This window comes from Monosiga brevicollis, genomic scaffold, assembly GCF_000002865.3.
Source record: "Monosiga brevicollis MX1 MONBRscaffold_27 genomic scaffold, whole genome shotgun sequence".
Lineage (NCBI taxonomy): Eukaryota > Choanoflagellata > Craspedida > Salpingoecidae > Monosiga > Monosiga brevicollis.
Window position 1 is genome coordinate 215,747 of NW_001865064.1, and position 16,797 is coordinate 232,543.

At 55.1% G+C, this 16,797-nt stretch overlaps 7 protein-coding genes across 7 annotated transcripts in view; 3 read left to right on the top strand and 4 right to left on the bottom strand.

Annotated features, from left to right (window-relative positions):
- Nucleotides 1-419: 419 nt before the first annotated feature.
- Nucleotides 420-2,394, top strand: MONBRDRAFT_28564 (uncharacterized protein; the record flags this gene model as incomplete). Its single annotated transcript, XM_001748968.1, has 5 exons — nucleotides 420-1,190; nucleotides 1,313-1,483; nucleotides 1,551-1,910; nucleotides 2,005-2,150; nucleotides 2,292-2,394. 5 exons carry the CDS (start codon nucleotides 420-422, stop codon nucleotides 2,392-2,394), a joined length of 1,551 nt encoding a protein of 516 aa, XP_001749020.1.
- A 2,217-nt stretch (nucleotides 2,395-4,611) lies between these two features.
- MONBRDRAFT_28565 (uncharacterized protein) lies at nucleotides 4,612-6,279 on the bottom strand (the record flags this gene model as incomplete). Its single annotated transcript, XM_001749028.1, has 4 exons — nucleotides 4,612-5,482; nucleotides 5,671-5,882; nucleotides 5,987-6,061; nucleotides 6,154-6,279. The coding sequence occupies 4 exons, from the start codon at nucleotides 6,277-6,279 to the stop codon at nucleotides 4,612-4,614; spliced, it is 1,284 nt and encodes a 427-aa protein (XP_001749080.1).
- An 842-nt stretch (nucleotides 6,280-7,121) lies between these two features.
- Nucleotides 7,122-9,148, bottom strand: MONBRDRAFT_11214 (uncharacterized protein; the record flags this gene model as incomplete). The annotated part of the gene is made up of 2 exons (XM_001749029.1): nucleotides 7,122-8,609; nucleotides 8,702-9,148. The coding sequence occupies 2 exons, from the start codon at nucleotides 9,146-9,148 to the stop codon at nucleotides 7,122-7,124; spliced, it is 1,935 nt and encodes a 644-aa protein (XP_001749081.1).
- A 981-nt stretch (nucleotides 9,149-10,129) lies between these two features.
- Nucleotides 10,130-11,800, top strand: MONBRDRAFT_33928 (uncharacterized protein). The gene is made up of 2 exons (XM_001748969.1): nucleotides 10,130-10,330; nucleotides 11,173-11,800. Exon 2 carries the CDS (start codon nucleotides 11,190-11,192, stop codon nucleotides 11,637-11,639), a length of 450 nt encoding a protein of 149 aa, XP_001749021.1. The 5' UTR covers nucleotides 10,130-10,330; nucleotides 11,173-11,189; the 3' UTR covers nucleotides 11,640-11,800.
- A 323-nt stretch (nucleotides 11,801-12,123) lies between these two features.
- MONBRDRAFT_11216 (uncharacterized protein) lies at nucleotides 12,124-13,670 on the bottom strand (the record flags this gene model as incomplete). The annotated part of the gene is made up of 2 exons (XM_001749030.1): nucleotides 12,124-12,573; nucleotides 13,392-13,670. The coding sequence occupies 2 exons, from the start codon at nucleotides 13,668-13,670 to the stop codon at nucleotides 12,124-12,126; spliced, it is 729 nt and encodes a 242-aa protein (XP_001749082.1).
- Nucleotides 13,671-14,885: 1,215 nt separating this feature from the next.
- MONBRDRAFT_11217 (uncharacterized protein) lies at nucleotides 14,886-15,335 on the top strand (the record flags this gene model as incomplete). The annotated part of the gene is made up of 1 exon (XM_001748970.1): nucleotides 14,886-15,335. One exon carries the CDS (start codon nucleotides 14,886-14,888, stop codon nucleotides 15,333-15,335), a length of 450 nt encoding a protein of 149 aa, XP_001749022.1.
- Nucleotides 15,336-15,815: 480 nt separating this feature from the next.
- The window catches only part of MONBRDRAFT_11218 (uncharacterized protein), a gene marked incomplete at both ends in the record, with an annotated part of 1,628 nt that continues 646 nt past the window's right edge, over nucleotides 15,816-16,797 (bottom strand). Inside the window, 2 exons of the mRNA XM_001749031.1 lie at nucleotides 15,816-16,265; nucleotides 16,355-16,742. Of these exons, the coding sequence (XP_001749083.1) occupies nucleotides 15,816-16,265; nucleotides 16,355-16,742 (838 nt within the window). The remainder of the gene's footprint in view (nucleotides 16,266-16,354; nucleotides 16,743-16,797) is intronic.

A 16,797-nucleotide genomic window follows, 5' to 3' on the forward strand; every position in this document is an offset into this window, starting at 1 on the left:
AGCAGCAGTTGCACGACATGCTAAACTGGCAGGCCACCACGCTGTCCGTGTTGATCTCGTGCATTCACCATGTGGATAGCCTAGCTGTAGGCGTCCATGATGAGTCTTTCGCTGCCCAAGCAGAGTTAACCAAACTGCAGACTGAGATTCAAAACAGCAGAGCGGCTCTGCAGCTCGTGCCCAAAGCTGTGCGTGCCACACTCCAGCAAGAACTTGATAAGCTGAGACAGCGACGCGCCACTTTGCAACAGCATCTTTCAGCTCGACCTCACGTCGACCATGGAACAGAATTGGCCCGGTTGCTCCACCAGCACTTTCCGGCCTTGCTAGTGTTTTTGCGCCCGGAGCAGAGCAGGTTGGGAGCGCGACTCCGCTCTGTGCTTGGCCCCGGCCTTCCGCAAAATCTCATCTTCGAGGCCATGGCCGAAGTAGACCCGTCGTTGACTCTCTTCAGTCTCGGCCAGCTTGACTTCCAGTATAACCAAAACCACAAGGTGTACAAAGCCCGCGCAGCGCTGCCAGAGCAGCCCGAGCAAGATTTGGCGGTGAAGGAGTACGCATTCGCCCAGCAGCACAAGCAAGATCAATGCCGGACGTTTCTGCGTGAACTGCGTGCCATGCGCAAGCTTGCGCACTCAAACATCATCCCGTTCCTCGGCGCGTTTGTGGACGTGCACAGCGGCCACGCGTGCGCGTACCTGGTGCAGCCGTGGTGTGCGCAGGGTGATCTGCAGCAGTGGCTGAGCACGGCTCGACATCTGGCCACCTCGACCGTGATTGCAGGCTTGATGAATCAACTGCGCACGGCCCTGGCCTTTGTGCACAGCAAGGGCTTGGTGCACCGGGATATCAAGCTGAGCAACGTGATGTTGGACGGCTCGGAGGACCAGCCTACTGTGCGGCTCGGCGCGTTTGACATTGCCAAGGCCGCAGCCGAAGCCATGATGCTATCCTGCACCGCCACTGCATCGTTAGGCTACGTCGCCCCCGAGGTCCTTTTTGGTGACGGCCGGGTGGGCGCACGTCCGGCGCAGGATGCCTTTTCCTTTGGCTGTGTTCTCTACAACACCTACATGTTCCCGCAGACGGTGCCACCTGCTCACCCATGGATATTTGAGGTTGCGGATCAATGCAGATGGAGCATAGACGCGAGCGATGGCACCTTTAGCTTTCCGCATTTGGCCGCTGAGGTCGGTGTCATTTTTTTGGCTGAATCTGTCAGGGTCGGCCCATGGGAAGCTCACCATGCTTGTCAAATTCCTTCCATTCGCGGCTGTTTTCTCTCTTTAATGTTTGTTTGTCTTGTTTGCAGATGTGCGATTTGAGGAGCGACTTGCAAATGGAAACGCGGGCCTTGCTTGCAACAGATCCAAAGCAACGGCCAAGCCTATTCTGTGCCGGACAGTTGGCGCAGCGACCTGTCGCCGGCCAAGTCGGGCCTGCCATAGATGTTTTGCGCGACGCGCCCGAGCTCATTCTTGAGGTGCGTTGCCGGACAATGGCTTGCGCTTGCCAACGCATAGGCTGATCTGAACGCAATGTGGGACTAGGTGACCGACCTGTTGAAGCAGCTGAGCATCGATGGGCGAGGGCCAGCAAACATGACAGTGCAACGAGTCGAGCGCGTAGAGAATCCCGTGTTGTGGGAGCGCTACAGCGCGAAGCGACGAGAGATGTTGCACCGCATCACGAATCATGAGCACTATAATCAACTTCAGACGGCCACGATGGACGCCCTCTCGGGCCTTCCAGCCTTGCTCCGAGATAGATCCTGTCAAGAGCGCCTGTTACTTCATGGCATTCCCCCTGACAGATTGCTGCGCGACAAGATAGTGCGCCTAGGTCTTGACTATGGCTTTGACGGCCATCGATTTGGCCGTGGTATTTACTTGGCCGACGACATTGGCAGGGTGAGACTTAAAATCTGAAGTCGTCTTTCATCAAAGCCCTGCTGAACTGACGCAGCGTGTGTGTGTGTGTGTGTGTGTGTCGACATGAATGTAGAGCCATCATCGAAACGCTTCATCTGGGCCCGGTAGCAAGCGCATGCTCATTATCACACGAGCATTGCTAGGTCATACTCATGTCCATAGAGCGCCTCTGTCTTGTGAGCTTCCCCCGGTTCTGCCCCTTGCGCCCAACAATGAGCGGTGCGTTCCAGTCATAATGTGATCGCACTTTAGTCCGTGTCACGAACAGGCCCCCCGACATGCAAAAGGCACTATCACCCACGCCTATTTGGAGGAGAGGTCTTTGTCTTTTGCCTCATTCATGTCTGCTTGTCCCCATAGATATGATTCCATCATTGATGCACCACCAGAAGGTTTCCGAGAGGTGGTCATGTTTGACAATGCGCAGACTTACCCTGAGCTCGTTGTCTCCTATACCGTTTGAATCTATTGAACTTGCAAATGTGCCTGTCGCAATTGAAGTTTGAGCCAGCGTCAAGTCTGCCAACCCTAGGCCCTTCGCAACTCTCGGTCAACACCGAGTGCCGCGAAGAAAGTCTATTGTTATAGTAATCCGGCAGAGCATCGGACAAAACCATAAAGTAAATGTAAAGTTCCTACAAGACGTGCGCATCAAACTTGTTGCGCACAACTCCGAAGCGAAACAACTTTAAATTTGATTGCTACCTGTACCTGCTCCACTAAGAACATTCGAGGACGCTGATGTGGCCAGAGGTATGCTTCAAGGCCATGACCTTGCTTTTTAAAGGAGGAGACCACAGAGAACCCAAGGCCTTGGTGGCCCCCATTCTATCGATCGAAACGAAAACGGTATGCGCTCAATAAACCTTGCTTTAAAAACAGCCCTAACTGCAGTCTGCGAAGTCTAGGTCTCGATGTACGAACGAGAAGGTCAGGCATTCATAGAGTTGTTGTGCCAGCCCTCGGTGTAGATGCCGAACAAGCAAGCAGCCGACCAGAGCATGCCAATCGTCCAACTTGGACGACAGCATAAATTTCTCGATATTTTTCTTTGAATTTTTCGATTTTTTTTTTGAATTTCATTCATTTTTTTCTTACATTCAAGCACGATGACCGAGCCTGAGGCGGCGGCGGCGGCGGCGGCGGCGCTCAGGGCATCACCGGACGCGGGGAGGCACAATCTTTTCAAGCCCGTGTACAAGTATTGGAAGCATCGAACATGTGCGGGGGAGCGTCGTGGGGAGGTGCTTCAGCTTCCGCGTTTGGATTCGTCGAGCCGCGGTGTGGAGACACCCGAATGGGCCAGCCAGGTTCTGACGCTGCGAGAAACGGAGCTATCCGCTCACTTTGCGTACGAGTTGCGGCGACATCCAGGCTTGTTTGTCTTGCCTGGGGCGCTGAGTCCGGCACGACAAACCGAGCTCATGGCAGCCTGCTTGCAAAGGCACTTGTCTCCAGCCAACAAGACCAATTTGGACCTGCATGAGCAAGGGATACACGGCGCCAGCACACTCTGGCAGGAATACTGTGGTGAGCTGCAGTCGTCAGCCGATGGCAGTGGCCCCTTCTCGCGTTGGATGCAGCAGCTCACTTGGACTACCATCGGATACCACTACGACTGGACCAACAAAGTGTATCAACCCGATGCCCACACACCCCTTCCCGCCGACCTGGATGACTTGGGTCGCGCCGCATGCCGGGCCGTGGGCTTGGCATCTGATGTTGCCATGCAGGCTGGCATTATCAACTACTATCATCCCAAGTCCTTCCTTGGCCCGCACACGGATCACAGCGAGTTTAACCTAGAACAACCCCTGGTTTCCTTGTCCCTGGGCTTGCCAGCCCTCTTCCAGATTGGTGGCGCAACCCTTGACGACCTTGCCCCCACAACCCTGTTGTTGCAGTCAGGGGATCTCGTCATTATGAGTGGGCCCAGCCGTCTCGCTTACCACGCCGTGCCCCGCATTCTTACGCCAGGCGAAGCCGCTCGCTGGTTTGAATTGAGCCCTGGTAAGCGACCCATTGCACGAATACCCTTAAGGAATACCCATCTCTCATGACTCCACTCACTTCTCACTCGTTTGATCATGCAGAGACGTGCTGCCCGCTCCAAGGCACTGAGCTGGGTGGGGAGGCCGGGACGGCAGCCTTGGTGACCTACATGCAAATGCATCGCATCAACATCAATCTGCGCCAGGTTTATGTTGACAAGGCCGAATGGACGGCCGCAAGCGTTTGTTGTTCATGAGGACGTTGTCTGTGCAAGCCAGCCAGGGGCATTCCGGCTTGAACTGGCGGAATAGTGCGTGACCTCTTCCCATCCCATCTTCGCCTCTGTGAGGTGTATTATAATCTTAGGATCCTTCTCCCCATACATGCCCAGCTGTGCTGGAAGAGCCCGTTGTCTTGCTCAGTGGTGTACTTTGTGATTGGACGAGCAGCGGGGTGAGGCTCGCGGAAAGAAATCACGCTAGCTTCCGAATGTAAATAAATCAACTTGCTGTTCATGATCCACAACAAGACTACAGCCGACTTGGTCGGTTCTCGGAACAGACGCAAAGGAGAAGAACGACAATAAAAAAAAAAAACAAAAAAAAAAAATCCACAGCTACGTCATGGGCCGTGTTTCTGAAACGAGTGTGGGCCCCCGGCCTGGACTGAGCACTCAAAGCTTGCAGCCCTATTGGCGGAGAAATTTGTGATAGAAGGCGGCACCCAGGGCAAGGACGACGCCGGCTGTGATGGCGTGGGAAGCAATGCGGGCATGGCAGCCAAAGCGATTGCTGCCAGCGGCGCTGGCACAGGGGCAGGGGCAGGGGCACGTGCTAAAGGGGCACTTGGCGCCAGAGCTTGGCCGGGTCTGGATGGAAGCAGCGGGGGCGGGGCAGTAGTTGGGAGGCGGGGACATGGCCTCTTGGTCGGCCTGATCGAGGTTGAGCCAGTCTTGAAACTTGAGGAAATGGGCGTAGAGGTAGCCCTCGGGTGTACCCGGTCGCGGAGTGTAGTCGTATTGGTAGTGGACAGTTGCGGGGAGGGACACGAGGATGGACTCTGTGCGGCCGTTGGACTTGAGGCCAAACTGGGTACCACGATCGTAAATGAGGTTAAACTCGACGTAGCGGCCTCGACGGTAGAGCTGAAACTCGCGCTGGGCTTGGGTGTAAGGGAGGCGTTGGTTTTCCACAAAGAGGCCGTAGAGCTTGATGAAGAGCCGGCCCAGGCCGATGGCAAATGCCTTGTTCTTTTCAAAGTCATCGGACATGCTGTCCCAGAAGAGACCACCGATACCGCGTGACTCGTTGCGGTGGGCGAGCCAAAAGTACTCGTCGCAGCGCTGCTTCAGCGTGTCGTAGGACACGCCATGCTCTTCGCAGAGCTCACGGAGCAGGCGATGGAATTCCACCACCTGGCTCAAAATGGGGTAGTAGGGGGTGAGGTCCACGCCACCACCAAACCACCAGCGATCTCCGCAGATGAAAAAGCGGATGTTCATGTGAATGGTCGGCACCCACGGGTTGGATGGGTGGATAATAAGGGAAACGCCGGTGGCCCTGCGGTCAAGCAGCAAGTCAGTCATTGAGAAAGAATTCAAAACTCAGCAGCACACACAATAAAAAGGGGGAAAGAAAAGGAAAAAGAAAAAAAGAAGAAGAAAGCATGGGCCAAGGGCCGCTTTCTGCGTGGGGTTGGTGCGGGATGGTGGCAAGCAAGGCGGGCGGAATCTGGGGGACCGACTCACCGGTAGGGGCAGTTTTCAGGCAACTTCCAGGCCTGAACGGCCGAGGGAGGCAGGTCGCTGCCTTGGATGCCGCTAAAGTTGCAAGCCCCCTTCTCCCAGATGGGCATGTTGGTGGGGTCGGGCTGTAGCGTATTGTCGGCCTGAACACGTTCAACCTCCCACACGCGGGTGCGGCCACCGCCGACGCCCTTGTGATAATCCCAAGCATCCTCCTGCACAACAGCAACGGACACGGCGTCGGCAGCCAGTGAGCCCCGGGCGCAAGCCATTCTTCAGAAAGCAAACACGATGGCAAACCAGGACTGGGGAGACGTACGCGAAAGGCCTTGGCCCCGGCGCTGGCGAGAAAGGCGCAAATCTCGTCCTGCACTTGCTTGAAGTCGGCTTCCACCTACAAAGCCCCCCCATGATGAGCACGGCGTGTGTGAGCGGGGGCAGGATATGCGGTCGTAGACCTTCTGCCAGTCAGAGGACTGTACCAACCTGATCCACTTGCTCCTTGGTCGGCGACGCCATGTTCACTGGTCGAGAGAGGTCGGAAACAGAGAGAGAAACAGAGAGAGAGAGAGAAAATGCGCCGTTCGGACCATCAGCGCCACTTGTCAGCATGCTGGCTATACACATCAGTGGTAATTTCACACGTTAGAACAGATTTAGCCACACGTGAAGATTATTTTATGAGGGGATTGAAAGTATAAAACACACACGCTAATGTAGAATTTCCTACACACGTTTGTAAAGTTACCACACGCGAATATACCGAGGTGGATGTAAGACAGATGCAACACACACAGAAGAGGCATGATGCAACTCGTTGATTCCACGCGTCTTTCCGTGTGTCTCTCTGCCTCTGCTGGGTTTGAAGGTGTCTCTCTGCTTTTGCCTCTATTTTTGGCTTGCTGGAAACATTGAATTTGATGGTCTCTCTGGTAGTGTCGTCCTTTCCCTCTCTACCTCTGGTTCGCTTTTGCCTGTTGCTACGCTCGCTATGGCAGCGCCCCGCGGCTGTGCCGGTCGGCTGTGTCGGCGTCTCATCTGATCGTGTTGGCGGTGCACACGTGCCATTCTTGCCTTTGTTTGATGGAATGGTGTGTGGTGCACGTTTGTGTTTGATAGGGCTCTGACCACGAGGCGTGGTGTGTAAGTTGGGGCGCATCTTGCATGGTCGGCCTCGTCCACACAGCGCCCTTGTGCCATCTCCCTAGAGTCTGCCCGTCTCTTTCCAAGATTGCCAAGAGAGGATTGACACGTGAATCGTTGACTTTGATCGATTATTCGTACACACATCTGAGGGGATTCTAACTTGGCAGGAACGCCTTAGCAGGCCACTGATCACCACCATTCCTTCGCTGGAATGGGTGTGTATTGGGAAGCTCACATATGCCCCTGGGACGACCATGAACAGGATGATGTTCGTGAACACTGGGGTTCGTTCCGGGGCTAGTTCTGGCTCAGGCATGGGCTGCCCGGTCATGCCACCGAGCAAGAGTCTGCTCGGCCGTGCGCATGGCGCTATAAATACAATCATTCACGCCGACGCCCGTGCCAAAGGCTTTGCCAGTAATCTGAAGCCAGGGCAGATGGGGCCCCAAAAAGTCTTCTTCCACTTGAGCCCGCGCCCGATCATAGGCTTTGGTGAACTGGGGAATGGCATCGCGCCAAAGCGTTGGCACACAGAGGCTGGGCACGGCCTTGACGCCCAGCAATCGGTTGACTTCTTGCTGCGCCACATCGGCCAGCTCGCTGGACGGCATGCCGGTCACCCGGGCTTGGGCTGCAGGGTCAGCACCACCAAACATGCACGTGAGGACCGTGTGTTGACGCCCGGCCAGCTCTGGAAACACGAGCGAGTCGTAGACCACCCCCAAGGTTGGCTTGGGATGACCCAGACCACCCTCTGGTATGAGCATGCCAAAGCCCGGTTGAGCGTCTGCGCGATGTACCAGGTTTCCAAAACTTTGGTTCTGGTACACCAGCGTCACAGTGGCCAGGGAGAGCGAGGGCATGCGGCGGAGAGCAGTCGCGGCGCCGCGCGCACGCCATGCCAAACGGGGTGCCGTGAAAGCAGGCTCGAATCCGTCGGGAAGGGTTCGGGTTGGGCGTGGGGCCTGGCTGCTGGGCTGGGTGTCCAGCTCGAGCGTTTGCTCGATCAGGGATGCGAGAGCTGGTGGGGGCAGGGTGGCAATAATGTCGGTGGCGTCGAGCTGTTCCCAGGGACCCGCAGGCTCGTGGGCTGAAGCACAAAGCACGGCCGCCTGATTGGGGTTGTCCATGGAGCTGAGCAGGGCATGGGCCACGACATTGGTGCGAATGACAACGCCCTGCGCTCGGAGGCGGTCGGCCAAAGTGTCAATGATGGTGGAGAGGCCGCCCTGGACGGAGGCAACGCGCTCGCGGCGCGCCCGGGCTAGAAGCTCGCTAGCGGTGGTGGGGTCGACGCCAGCGGTGGGGATGTGTAGCTCGGGCTGAAGGGCAAAGTGGTCGCTGAGATGGAGAAAGGGGTTGAGCAGAGCGCCGACCACAACCGAGTCGTAGGCGGCCACGAGTTGCCATAGGCTGGGAAAGGCATGCTTGAGCAGTAGGTTGGTCGAGGAGCCGCTGAAAATGCCGCGTACCAGTGCCGATCCCAGCTCGGCGGCAATGCGGTCAGAAAAGTGTGTACGAAAGAAGCTGTCCACGGTCATGTCGTTGAGTGCGCGTACGCGGGCGGTGTGGTTGGATCGATTGCACAGGGCGGCCCAGAGACTGGCACCAAAGTGAGCCACATCGCGGGCCAGACAAAGAGGGAGGTTGTACTCAAAGGCAAACTTCAAAAAGGCAAGGAAGGAGGAGGGCAGTTCGAGCAGCCCACGACGGTCAAAGTTGTACACGTAGCGGCGTCCTCGCGTCGTTCGCTCAGCAAACGTCAACTTGTCGCCGAGGCCGAGCGCCAGCATCATCTGGGTGAGCATGGAGCAGCAACGGGGGCGTGTGAAGGCATGCATCAAGCCGGTTGGCAGCGGGGTGGAGCTGCGATGGTGAGGTGGCGGACCTGGAGGGCGGCTTTGGCGGCGGGGGTGGTGGTGCGAAGGGATCGGGGGCCCAGCTCAATGTGGTGTGCGCTCCCATCCTTGTCGGGCAGCTGCAGGGCATGGGTGTGCATGTTTCCGCCCAAGCGGCTGGAGGCCTCGAGAATAGTCACGTGTGCATCGGGTTGGCGGGCCTTGAGCAGAAAGGCTGCGCTCAAGCCCGAGATGCCCCCACCCAGAATGACGATGCGAGGTCCATGGGCCCTGGTGGCCGAGTCATGCCCAGCGGGCACGGGCACGGGCACGGGCTCCGGCTCTTCGGCCCGAGCGAGGAGTTCCAGTTGATAGGCTTTGGCACGCTCCCTGAGCTTTGCCAGCACCAAGCCAAACGGCACAATCACCGCAGAAACCAGGCAGGCGTGTTTGAGGAGAACCCCATCGAGACCTGGACGCCCCCATGGTATCACCATGGCGTCTATGCCGAGTCTCCCGCAGGCAGACGGTGTCGAGTACGCCAACGGTCTCAGAGAGAGAGAGAGAGAGAAACAGAGAGAGAGTGAGAGCGAGAGAGAGAGAGAGAGGAAATGGATTCATGAAAGCGTGCGCGCCCTGTATGTGCGACCTTGCGTCGATATTTTCCGTTCCGTCTCTCTCTCTGCGCCGATAGAAACACATTCTCTGCATTTTGGTTGGTTTTAAGCTGTAGGGATGCGGACCCATTCTGCTCACTCTCTGAGCTTGGTGGTTGTCTCTGTTTGTTCTCTACGAACATGTCCGCAGATGTTGGATGCAAGATCCGCTCGGAGATAATTTAAATAGGAGAGCCAATGTTTACATTAACACACTGAAAGAAGTATTCAAGACGCCCTTGACAAGGCCAGGCAGCTGGTCAAGCTGGAACTCTAAAGGTATTTTACATCACATACAGCAATAAGTAAAATACCAAAGTATAAAGTCAGATCCTGCTACATCCTCAGCCAAAATCAGAAGAGATTTAAAGAGAAAAGTCCCTCTTAAAGCCATACACATAATCGCGTCCGGGTCGACGGGGCTTGCTGCAGGATGCAGGGGTCCTATCCGTGGTGCAGACTTAATTTTCCCGCTCAAACTATTCAAATTTATGGCAAATTTCGTCCCAAAAAAAACCACTCCCTGCATCCACCACACACACACGTTTTTTGCCTCTGCACCTCACTGACGCAAAGGTCACGTCTCTCCCACCTTAGCAACTTCAAGCCAACCTGACTGAACTTCATCATCACACCTCTGCATCCTCTCGCACCCTCTCGAAACCTCTCCCAACCTCTTGACCCTTCCCCTTGTCCGCTTTATCTCTCTCTCTCTCTCTCTCTTAGGGTTGAACGGTTGGGGGTCTTTTTCCTTACGACTTGTGTGTGTGTGTGTGTGTGTGTGTGTGGAAACGAAAACGCCTTTTGTCTCTCTCTCTCTGACTTCTATCGCGCGCTTTCTCTGGATGGCACGCAAGGTTTCGTCAGTGTCTCTGATGTTCATTGGAATTTCACTTATAAACGCCCAAGTTTGAACATCCACCCCCTCACATCTCTTCGCCTCATCCCACGGCCCCGCTCATTCTCTGAAGCGTGACCCAGTGACAACGGCTGAGACAGAGAGAGTATTTTTCTATCTCTCAGGTACGAGCAACGTCGTGTCGTGTCACTGACGGCGTGCCGGTTCTGATGGCAGCGCCCAGCGGGCACTATGTACACACACTGCACACGCACAACCTTGTCAATGTACCGTTTGATTGGCTGGTGGGGTGAAGCTGTACCCTGTTGAATCAGTGCGCGATCGGCCGTCTACCATTGCCATGGCTCTTTTTTCGTCTTTGGTCTGTGTGTTCAATCACAGTAACACACACGCGGGAGTGAACCCAACGGCGATGCCGAGCCTTGTCTTTTGTGCTTCAACGGCTTGCTTGGCTGAATGCCGTGCCCAACATTGAGAGATCTGGCAGGCTTGCCGATCGTTCTGTGTCTCTTGGCTGTTTTGACTATTTTGCCGTGTGTACAAAACATCTTGTGGTTGTTAACGCCAACTCAGCAGTCAGCGCTCGTGAGGTGATTTTTTCTTCAAGAGCTGGTGGTGTGTCATGTCAAGCTTGCATACGTTTTTATGGGTGATGGTGGTCAAGAGGTTCATTTTATGGTCGTCCTTTGCACAGTTTGTGGTGAGCACAGTTAGATCATGAGCAAGGGCTCCCTTCCACGTCTACCTTCCCCTCCCCCCTCCCTTTCTTCATTGTGTCATCCCTTGCGATCAGTGGGCGTTATTTCGCTTCCCTACGCCACTGCGCCACTTGAGAGCTTTGTTTTGGTTGATTGTGCTGTGTTGCTGCCCACCCACATCTGAAAGTCTCTTCCAACCCGTGCTACTGCTTCTTTTATCGCTTCGCGGTTGCCGTATCATTCTTTCTTGAACCAGGCTGTACTCGATGAGACTCATTTTCGACTGTTTCCGACTTTGATCAAACTAGATTTTTGAACCAACACAATGGCTGATCAGTTGACCGAGGAGCAAATCGCCGAGTTCAAGGAGGCCTTCAGCCTCTTCGACAAGGACGGCGATGGCACCATCACCACCAAGGAGCTCGGCACCGTCATGCGCTCCCTGGGCCAGAACCCCACTGAGGCTGAGCTTCAGGACATGATCAACGAGGTTGATGCTGACGGCAACGGCACCATTGACTTTCCCGAGTTCCTCACCATGATGGCCCGCAAGATGAAGGACTCTGACACTGAGGAGGAGATCCGCGAGGCCTTCCGCGTCTTTGACAAGGACGGCAACGGCCGCATCTCTGCTGCTGAGCTCCGCCATGTCATGACCAACCTCGGCGAGAAGCTCACCGACGAGGAAGTCGATGAGATGATCCGTGAGGCTGACATTGATGGTGACGGCGAGGTCGACTACAACGAGTTTGTCCGCATGATGACCTCCAAGTAAATGCCTTCTCTCTCATCTTGCCTCTATCCCCCCTTGTGTGTATCTGTTGCACGTTTTCTATTCGGGCCGGTTTGAGCCTTTTGATTGACTTGGCACTGCAAGCACTGCCAGAGACAAAAAAAAAATATGAACCTTTGAGAAAAAATTGAAAAAAACACTGACATGCATGTGAATGACCTTCCAGTGCCACCGTCCCGGGGACATAGCGCCGGCTTTTTATCTGTTGGGTAGGGTGTGTGCACACACTTGAAATCTTGTGGGGTGCGTGGATAAGGGTGCTGTCCCCCGCACCGATCGGTGTTCAGATTACGCTTTGACATCAATTTGGAAAAACGAAAAAAAACAAAACAAAACAAGATGGACTACACGAGAACGAGGCAAAAAGAGCGCAAGGACTTGAGAACACGCATACGCCAACTCAATGCCGGCTGTGGCGCAAATCATTCCGCGCGAGGCGCATTGCTGCCTTGGCTAGGCACGGCGGCTACAACCCCTTGGCGGCGTTCAGGTGGGCCGTCAACAATTTGGTGATTTCCTCGAGCAGCACTTTGGTCTCCTCAGAGACATTGCCCTTGTCGGGGTGGTAGTGCCGAATGGCGTGTTGGATGCGCTTTTTCCCCTCGGCAGTGGGCTTGGTATGCTTCTTGTTCAATGGGGGGTGCTTGTCGTAGATCATGTCGATGAGGCTGTCCAGGCCTTCGGTCGAGGCTTCTTCAAGCTTCTTCAATTTGGGCGCCAATTTTTCCAAGTAAGGCTTGCGCTTTGCTTCCCATGCACTACGCTCTCGTGCAACAACCTCCTCCTGGTAGGCCTTCACAATGTCTGAAGCAGTTTGATGCCACGGAACAAAGGTGAAGACGCGCGGGTGAAGCGAGCTGGCCAAGTTCAAAGCCTTAACGCAGTAGTTTTTGCCGCGGACAGGCTGCTTGAGAATCTGCAACAGGCCATGCGATAACCAACTCTCATGAGGGGATCGAAGCAAACACGATTGCGGGCGTCTTTCGTGCCATGAACTCAATCGACCTTGGAATAAATGATGCCAAGGCGCGCAATGGCCTCGGCCTCTTGTGCAAGGTCGGCTCCATCGGGGACTATCCTTACACGGCGCTCTGCACGGGCTTCTCCTTGTGGCAACGTTCCTCCGCCACCGGCATCAATGACATTACATCGGGGGAAATCAAGCACGCACGTCGTGGGCTTCCAATGCAAAGGGGCGGTGGTCCCTGACACTCTTTTGGAGGTTCCGAATCATGGCGATGTAAAGTTCTGTGCGACGATGTTGTCGGTTGGGCTGCCGTCCAGCACCGGCAGGGCGTCCCCACCGTTCGTGGCGGCGGGCTTCCGTTTGGCGCCAGCGGGGGGGTGCCGTCCTCTGCCGTCCCGCGTCCCCGCCTCCCCCCTGTCCCAGCCCTGCATCATGTCTTGCGGCGTGATGGCGAGGAAGATTGCTGTTGTTCCAGATCATAGAGAGGTGCGGCAGGCCATCATTTCAACCTCCCCCCATGTCTTCCTGCCGAAGGAGACTTGGCTCCCCATCAGTGCGAGGCATAAGCCGTGTAAGACGTGTGTTCACACGTTGAGAAGGATGGAACGAGCCGAGCCATGGACGGCAAGGGAACAAGCTTGCTCAATTATTACCAGCCCAAGCACAAAAAGGGCCAGGAGGTGCAAAACAGCTCGACATGTCAGCTACATGAAAAGGTGCCGCTGGAACTCAAGCTCGCCGGGCGCGCCTTTGTACATTGGGCAGACGTGCTGAAGGCCCTTGTCGCGTGCCATCTTTGAGAGTGCGCTGTTGCTGGGAATGATCAGTTTGACCCGCTCAGCCCCGATGACGCCGCGAAGGACGAGCCTGTCTTTGGTGCTCTCAGCAGCATCCTTGGTCAAGTCAAGACTGCCCAGTTTCCATTGGTCTCCACTAACGCACTGCAGAGCCCCGTAGGCCTGCTTCCGGTCACCGTCAAGGTAGAACATGAAAGATTGACTCGCGGAGGAGAGGGTGGCGATGGTTCCATCAGGCTGATTTGGCATTGTGTGATGGGTCAGGAGTCGCGGCGGAGGGAAAACAACGCGTCAGGGATGTGAAAGGCAAGTCAGAACCAGTCCTCACATTTGGTAGCGGAATCCTTTCTGACATCTCTGCTGACGGTCGCGATGATTGACGTGGATGAGTACGTGTCAGCGAGACCAGACCCACCCCTTTCTCAGCCGGCGATGGCTGACCCACCCCTTTCTAAGCCGGCGCTGGCTATGCTGAAGAAGATTAAGTGCGACTTAATTGGTGTTTTAGTCGTGCTGCTGTTGGTCTTTATTGCATTTGTAATCGGTCTGGGCTACGCCACGTACCATCACCAGGACACGTCGCTTGACCGCCTCTTTGACTGCCTCAACCGAAACGTGGGATGGCTCCTCGCCACGATTTTGGCAGTCGTTGTCTATCTATACAAGAACCCTGAACTCGTTGCTCAGGCCGAGGCCGCTGCTGTGGCTCAGTCTCGCATTAAAAGTGCTTTTTATGAATCGGGAGAGGTTCCAGCAATTGTCAGTTGATCTTGGAGGACGAACGAGCCTTGCTGTGTGGCTGGTGTGGCGGAGTGCACATTCCGCTCACCCCGTCACTTTCTCGACCTGTGTTGTAGTTGAATTCTACAACACAGGTCGAGAATTTGACATGGGAAATAGCGAATGCCCTTTCCTCCCTTCCCGCCACACTTCAGGATTTGGATGATAGCACTGGAGTGCTAGCATCGACCACCTGCCAGAACCTGATGTGCACCTGCCGCTGCCCGTCGAGGAACCCTCTCGTACACTCTGGGTGTGTTTAGCCACCGGATTAAAAGTACGGTCCCGCTGACCGTGAGTGGCATTTTTCTTTTGGATATTTCCCTTCCTGTTTTCTATCGTTCTCTCCTGTGAGAGAAGTGCAATTGAACCGCTGAACTGTCTCGTCTTTCAATAATGGGTTCCCTTCCACGTCTACCTTCCCCTCCCCCCCCCCCCCATCCCTTGCGATCAGTGGGCGTTATTTCGCTTCCCTGCGCCACTGCGCAACTTGAGAGCTTTGTTTTGGTTGATTGTGCTGTGTTGCTGCCCACCCACATCTGAAAGTCTCTTCCAACCCGTGCTACTGCTTCTTTTATCGCTTCGCGGTTGCCGTATCATTCTTTCTTGAACCAGGCTGTACTCGATGAGACTCATTTTCGACTGTTTCCGACTTTGATCAAACTAGATTTTTGAACCAACACAATGGCTGATCAGTTGACCGAGGAGCAAATCGCCGAGTTCAAGGAGGCCTTCAGCCTCTTCGACAAGGACGGCGATGGCACCATCACCACCAAGGAGCTCGGCACCGTCATGCGCTCCCTGGGCCAGAACCCCACTGAGGCTGAGCTTCAGGACATGATCAACGAGGTTGATGCTGACGGTAACGGCACCATTGACTTTCCCGAGTTCCTCACCATGATGGCCCGCAAGATGAAGGACTCTGACACTGAGGAGGAGATCCGCGAGGCCTTCCGCGTCTTTGACAAGGACGGCAACGGCCGCATCTCTGCTGCTGAGCTCCGCCATGTCATGACCAACCTCGGCGAGAAGCTCACCGACGAGGAAGTCGATGAGATGATCCGTGAGGCCGACATTGATGGTGACGGCGAGGTCGACTACAACGAGTTTGTCCGCATGATGACCTCCAAGTAAATGCCTTCTCTCTCATCTTGCCTCTATCCCCCTTGTGTGTATCTGTTGCACGTTTTCTATTCGGGCCGGTTTGAGCCTTTTGATTGACTTGGCACTGCACTGCCAGAGACAAAAAAAAATATGAACCTTTGAGAAAAAATTGAAAAAAACACTGACATGCATGTGAATGACCTTCCAGTGCCACCGTCCCGGGGACATAGCGCCGGCTTTTTATCTGTTGGGTAGGGTGTGTGCACACACTTGAAATCTTGTGGGGTGCGTGGATAAGGGTGCTGTCCCCCGCACCGATCGGTGTTCAGATTACGCTTTGACATCACTTTGGAAAAACGAAAAAAACAACAAAACAAAACAAGATGGACTACACGAGAACGAGGCAAAAAGAGCGCAAGGACTTGAGAACACGCATACGCCAACTCAATGCCGGCTGTGGCGCAAATCATTCCGCGCGAGGCGCATTGCTGCCTTGGCTAGGCACGGCGGCTACAACCCCTTGGCGGCGTTCAGGTGGGCCGTCAACAATTTGGTGATTTCCTCGAGCAGCACTTTGGTCTCCTCAGAGACATTGCCCTTGTCGGGGTGGTAGTGCCGAATGGCGTGTTGGATGCGCTTTTTCCCCTCGGCAGTGGGCTTGGTATGCTTCTTGTTCAATGGGGGGTGCTTGTCGTAGATCATGTCGATGAGGCTGTCCAGGCCTTCGGTCGAGGCTTCTTCAAGCTTCTTCAATTCGGGCGCCAATTTTTCCAAGTAAGGCTTGCGCTTTGCTTCCCATGCACTACGTTCTCGTGCAACAAGCTCCTCCTGGTAGGCCTTCACAATGTCTGAAGCAGTTTGATGCCACGGAACAAAGGTGAAGACGCGCGGGTGAAGCGAGCTGGCCAAGTTCAAAGCCTTAACGCAGTAGTTTTTGCCGCGGACAGGCTGCTTGAGAATCTGCAACAGGCCATGCGATAACCAGCTCTCATGAGGGGATCGAAGCAACCATGATTGCGGGTGTCTTTCGTGCCATGAACTCAATCGACCTTGGAATAAATGATGCCAAGGCGCGCAATGGCCTCGGCTTCCTGTGCAAGGTCGGCTCCATCGGAGACAAATATGGCTTCATGGTAGGCATCAACCGAGTCCCACACCAGATCCATGAGCAGGTTCTCGTCATCCCAGAGCGCGGATTGTTCTAAGCGGAGGCCCTCACGAATCATATGCAGAGATCGAATCACCCTGCCTTGGATATGGATTTCTTCAGAGCCAATCCGCAATTCTGCGAGGTCTTCCGCGTGGAGGCGACAGGCTTTTTGGGCCGCTTGTTGAGCCGTGCTATCAGCCTCTTCCGCCTCGCCCAAAATGCTGAGTGCGTCGGAAAGCTTTTCTTGACCAGTGCGCTTGGACGGCTTCGCGAAAGAGCACGCGACGCTGCGCCATGGCGAGATGAGCGATCGGTCGGCACTGGTCTCCCGTGATCCCCGTC

Bases quoted from the DNA above. Each gene is read 5' to 3' on its own strand.
- MONBRDRAFT_33928 (XM_001748969.1), top strand. From the start codon at position 11,190: ATGGCTGATCAGTTGACCGAGGAGCAAATCGCCGAGTTCAAGGAGGCC.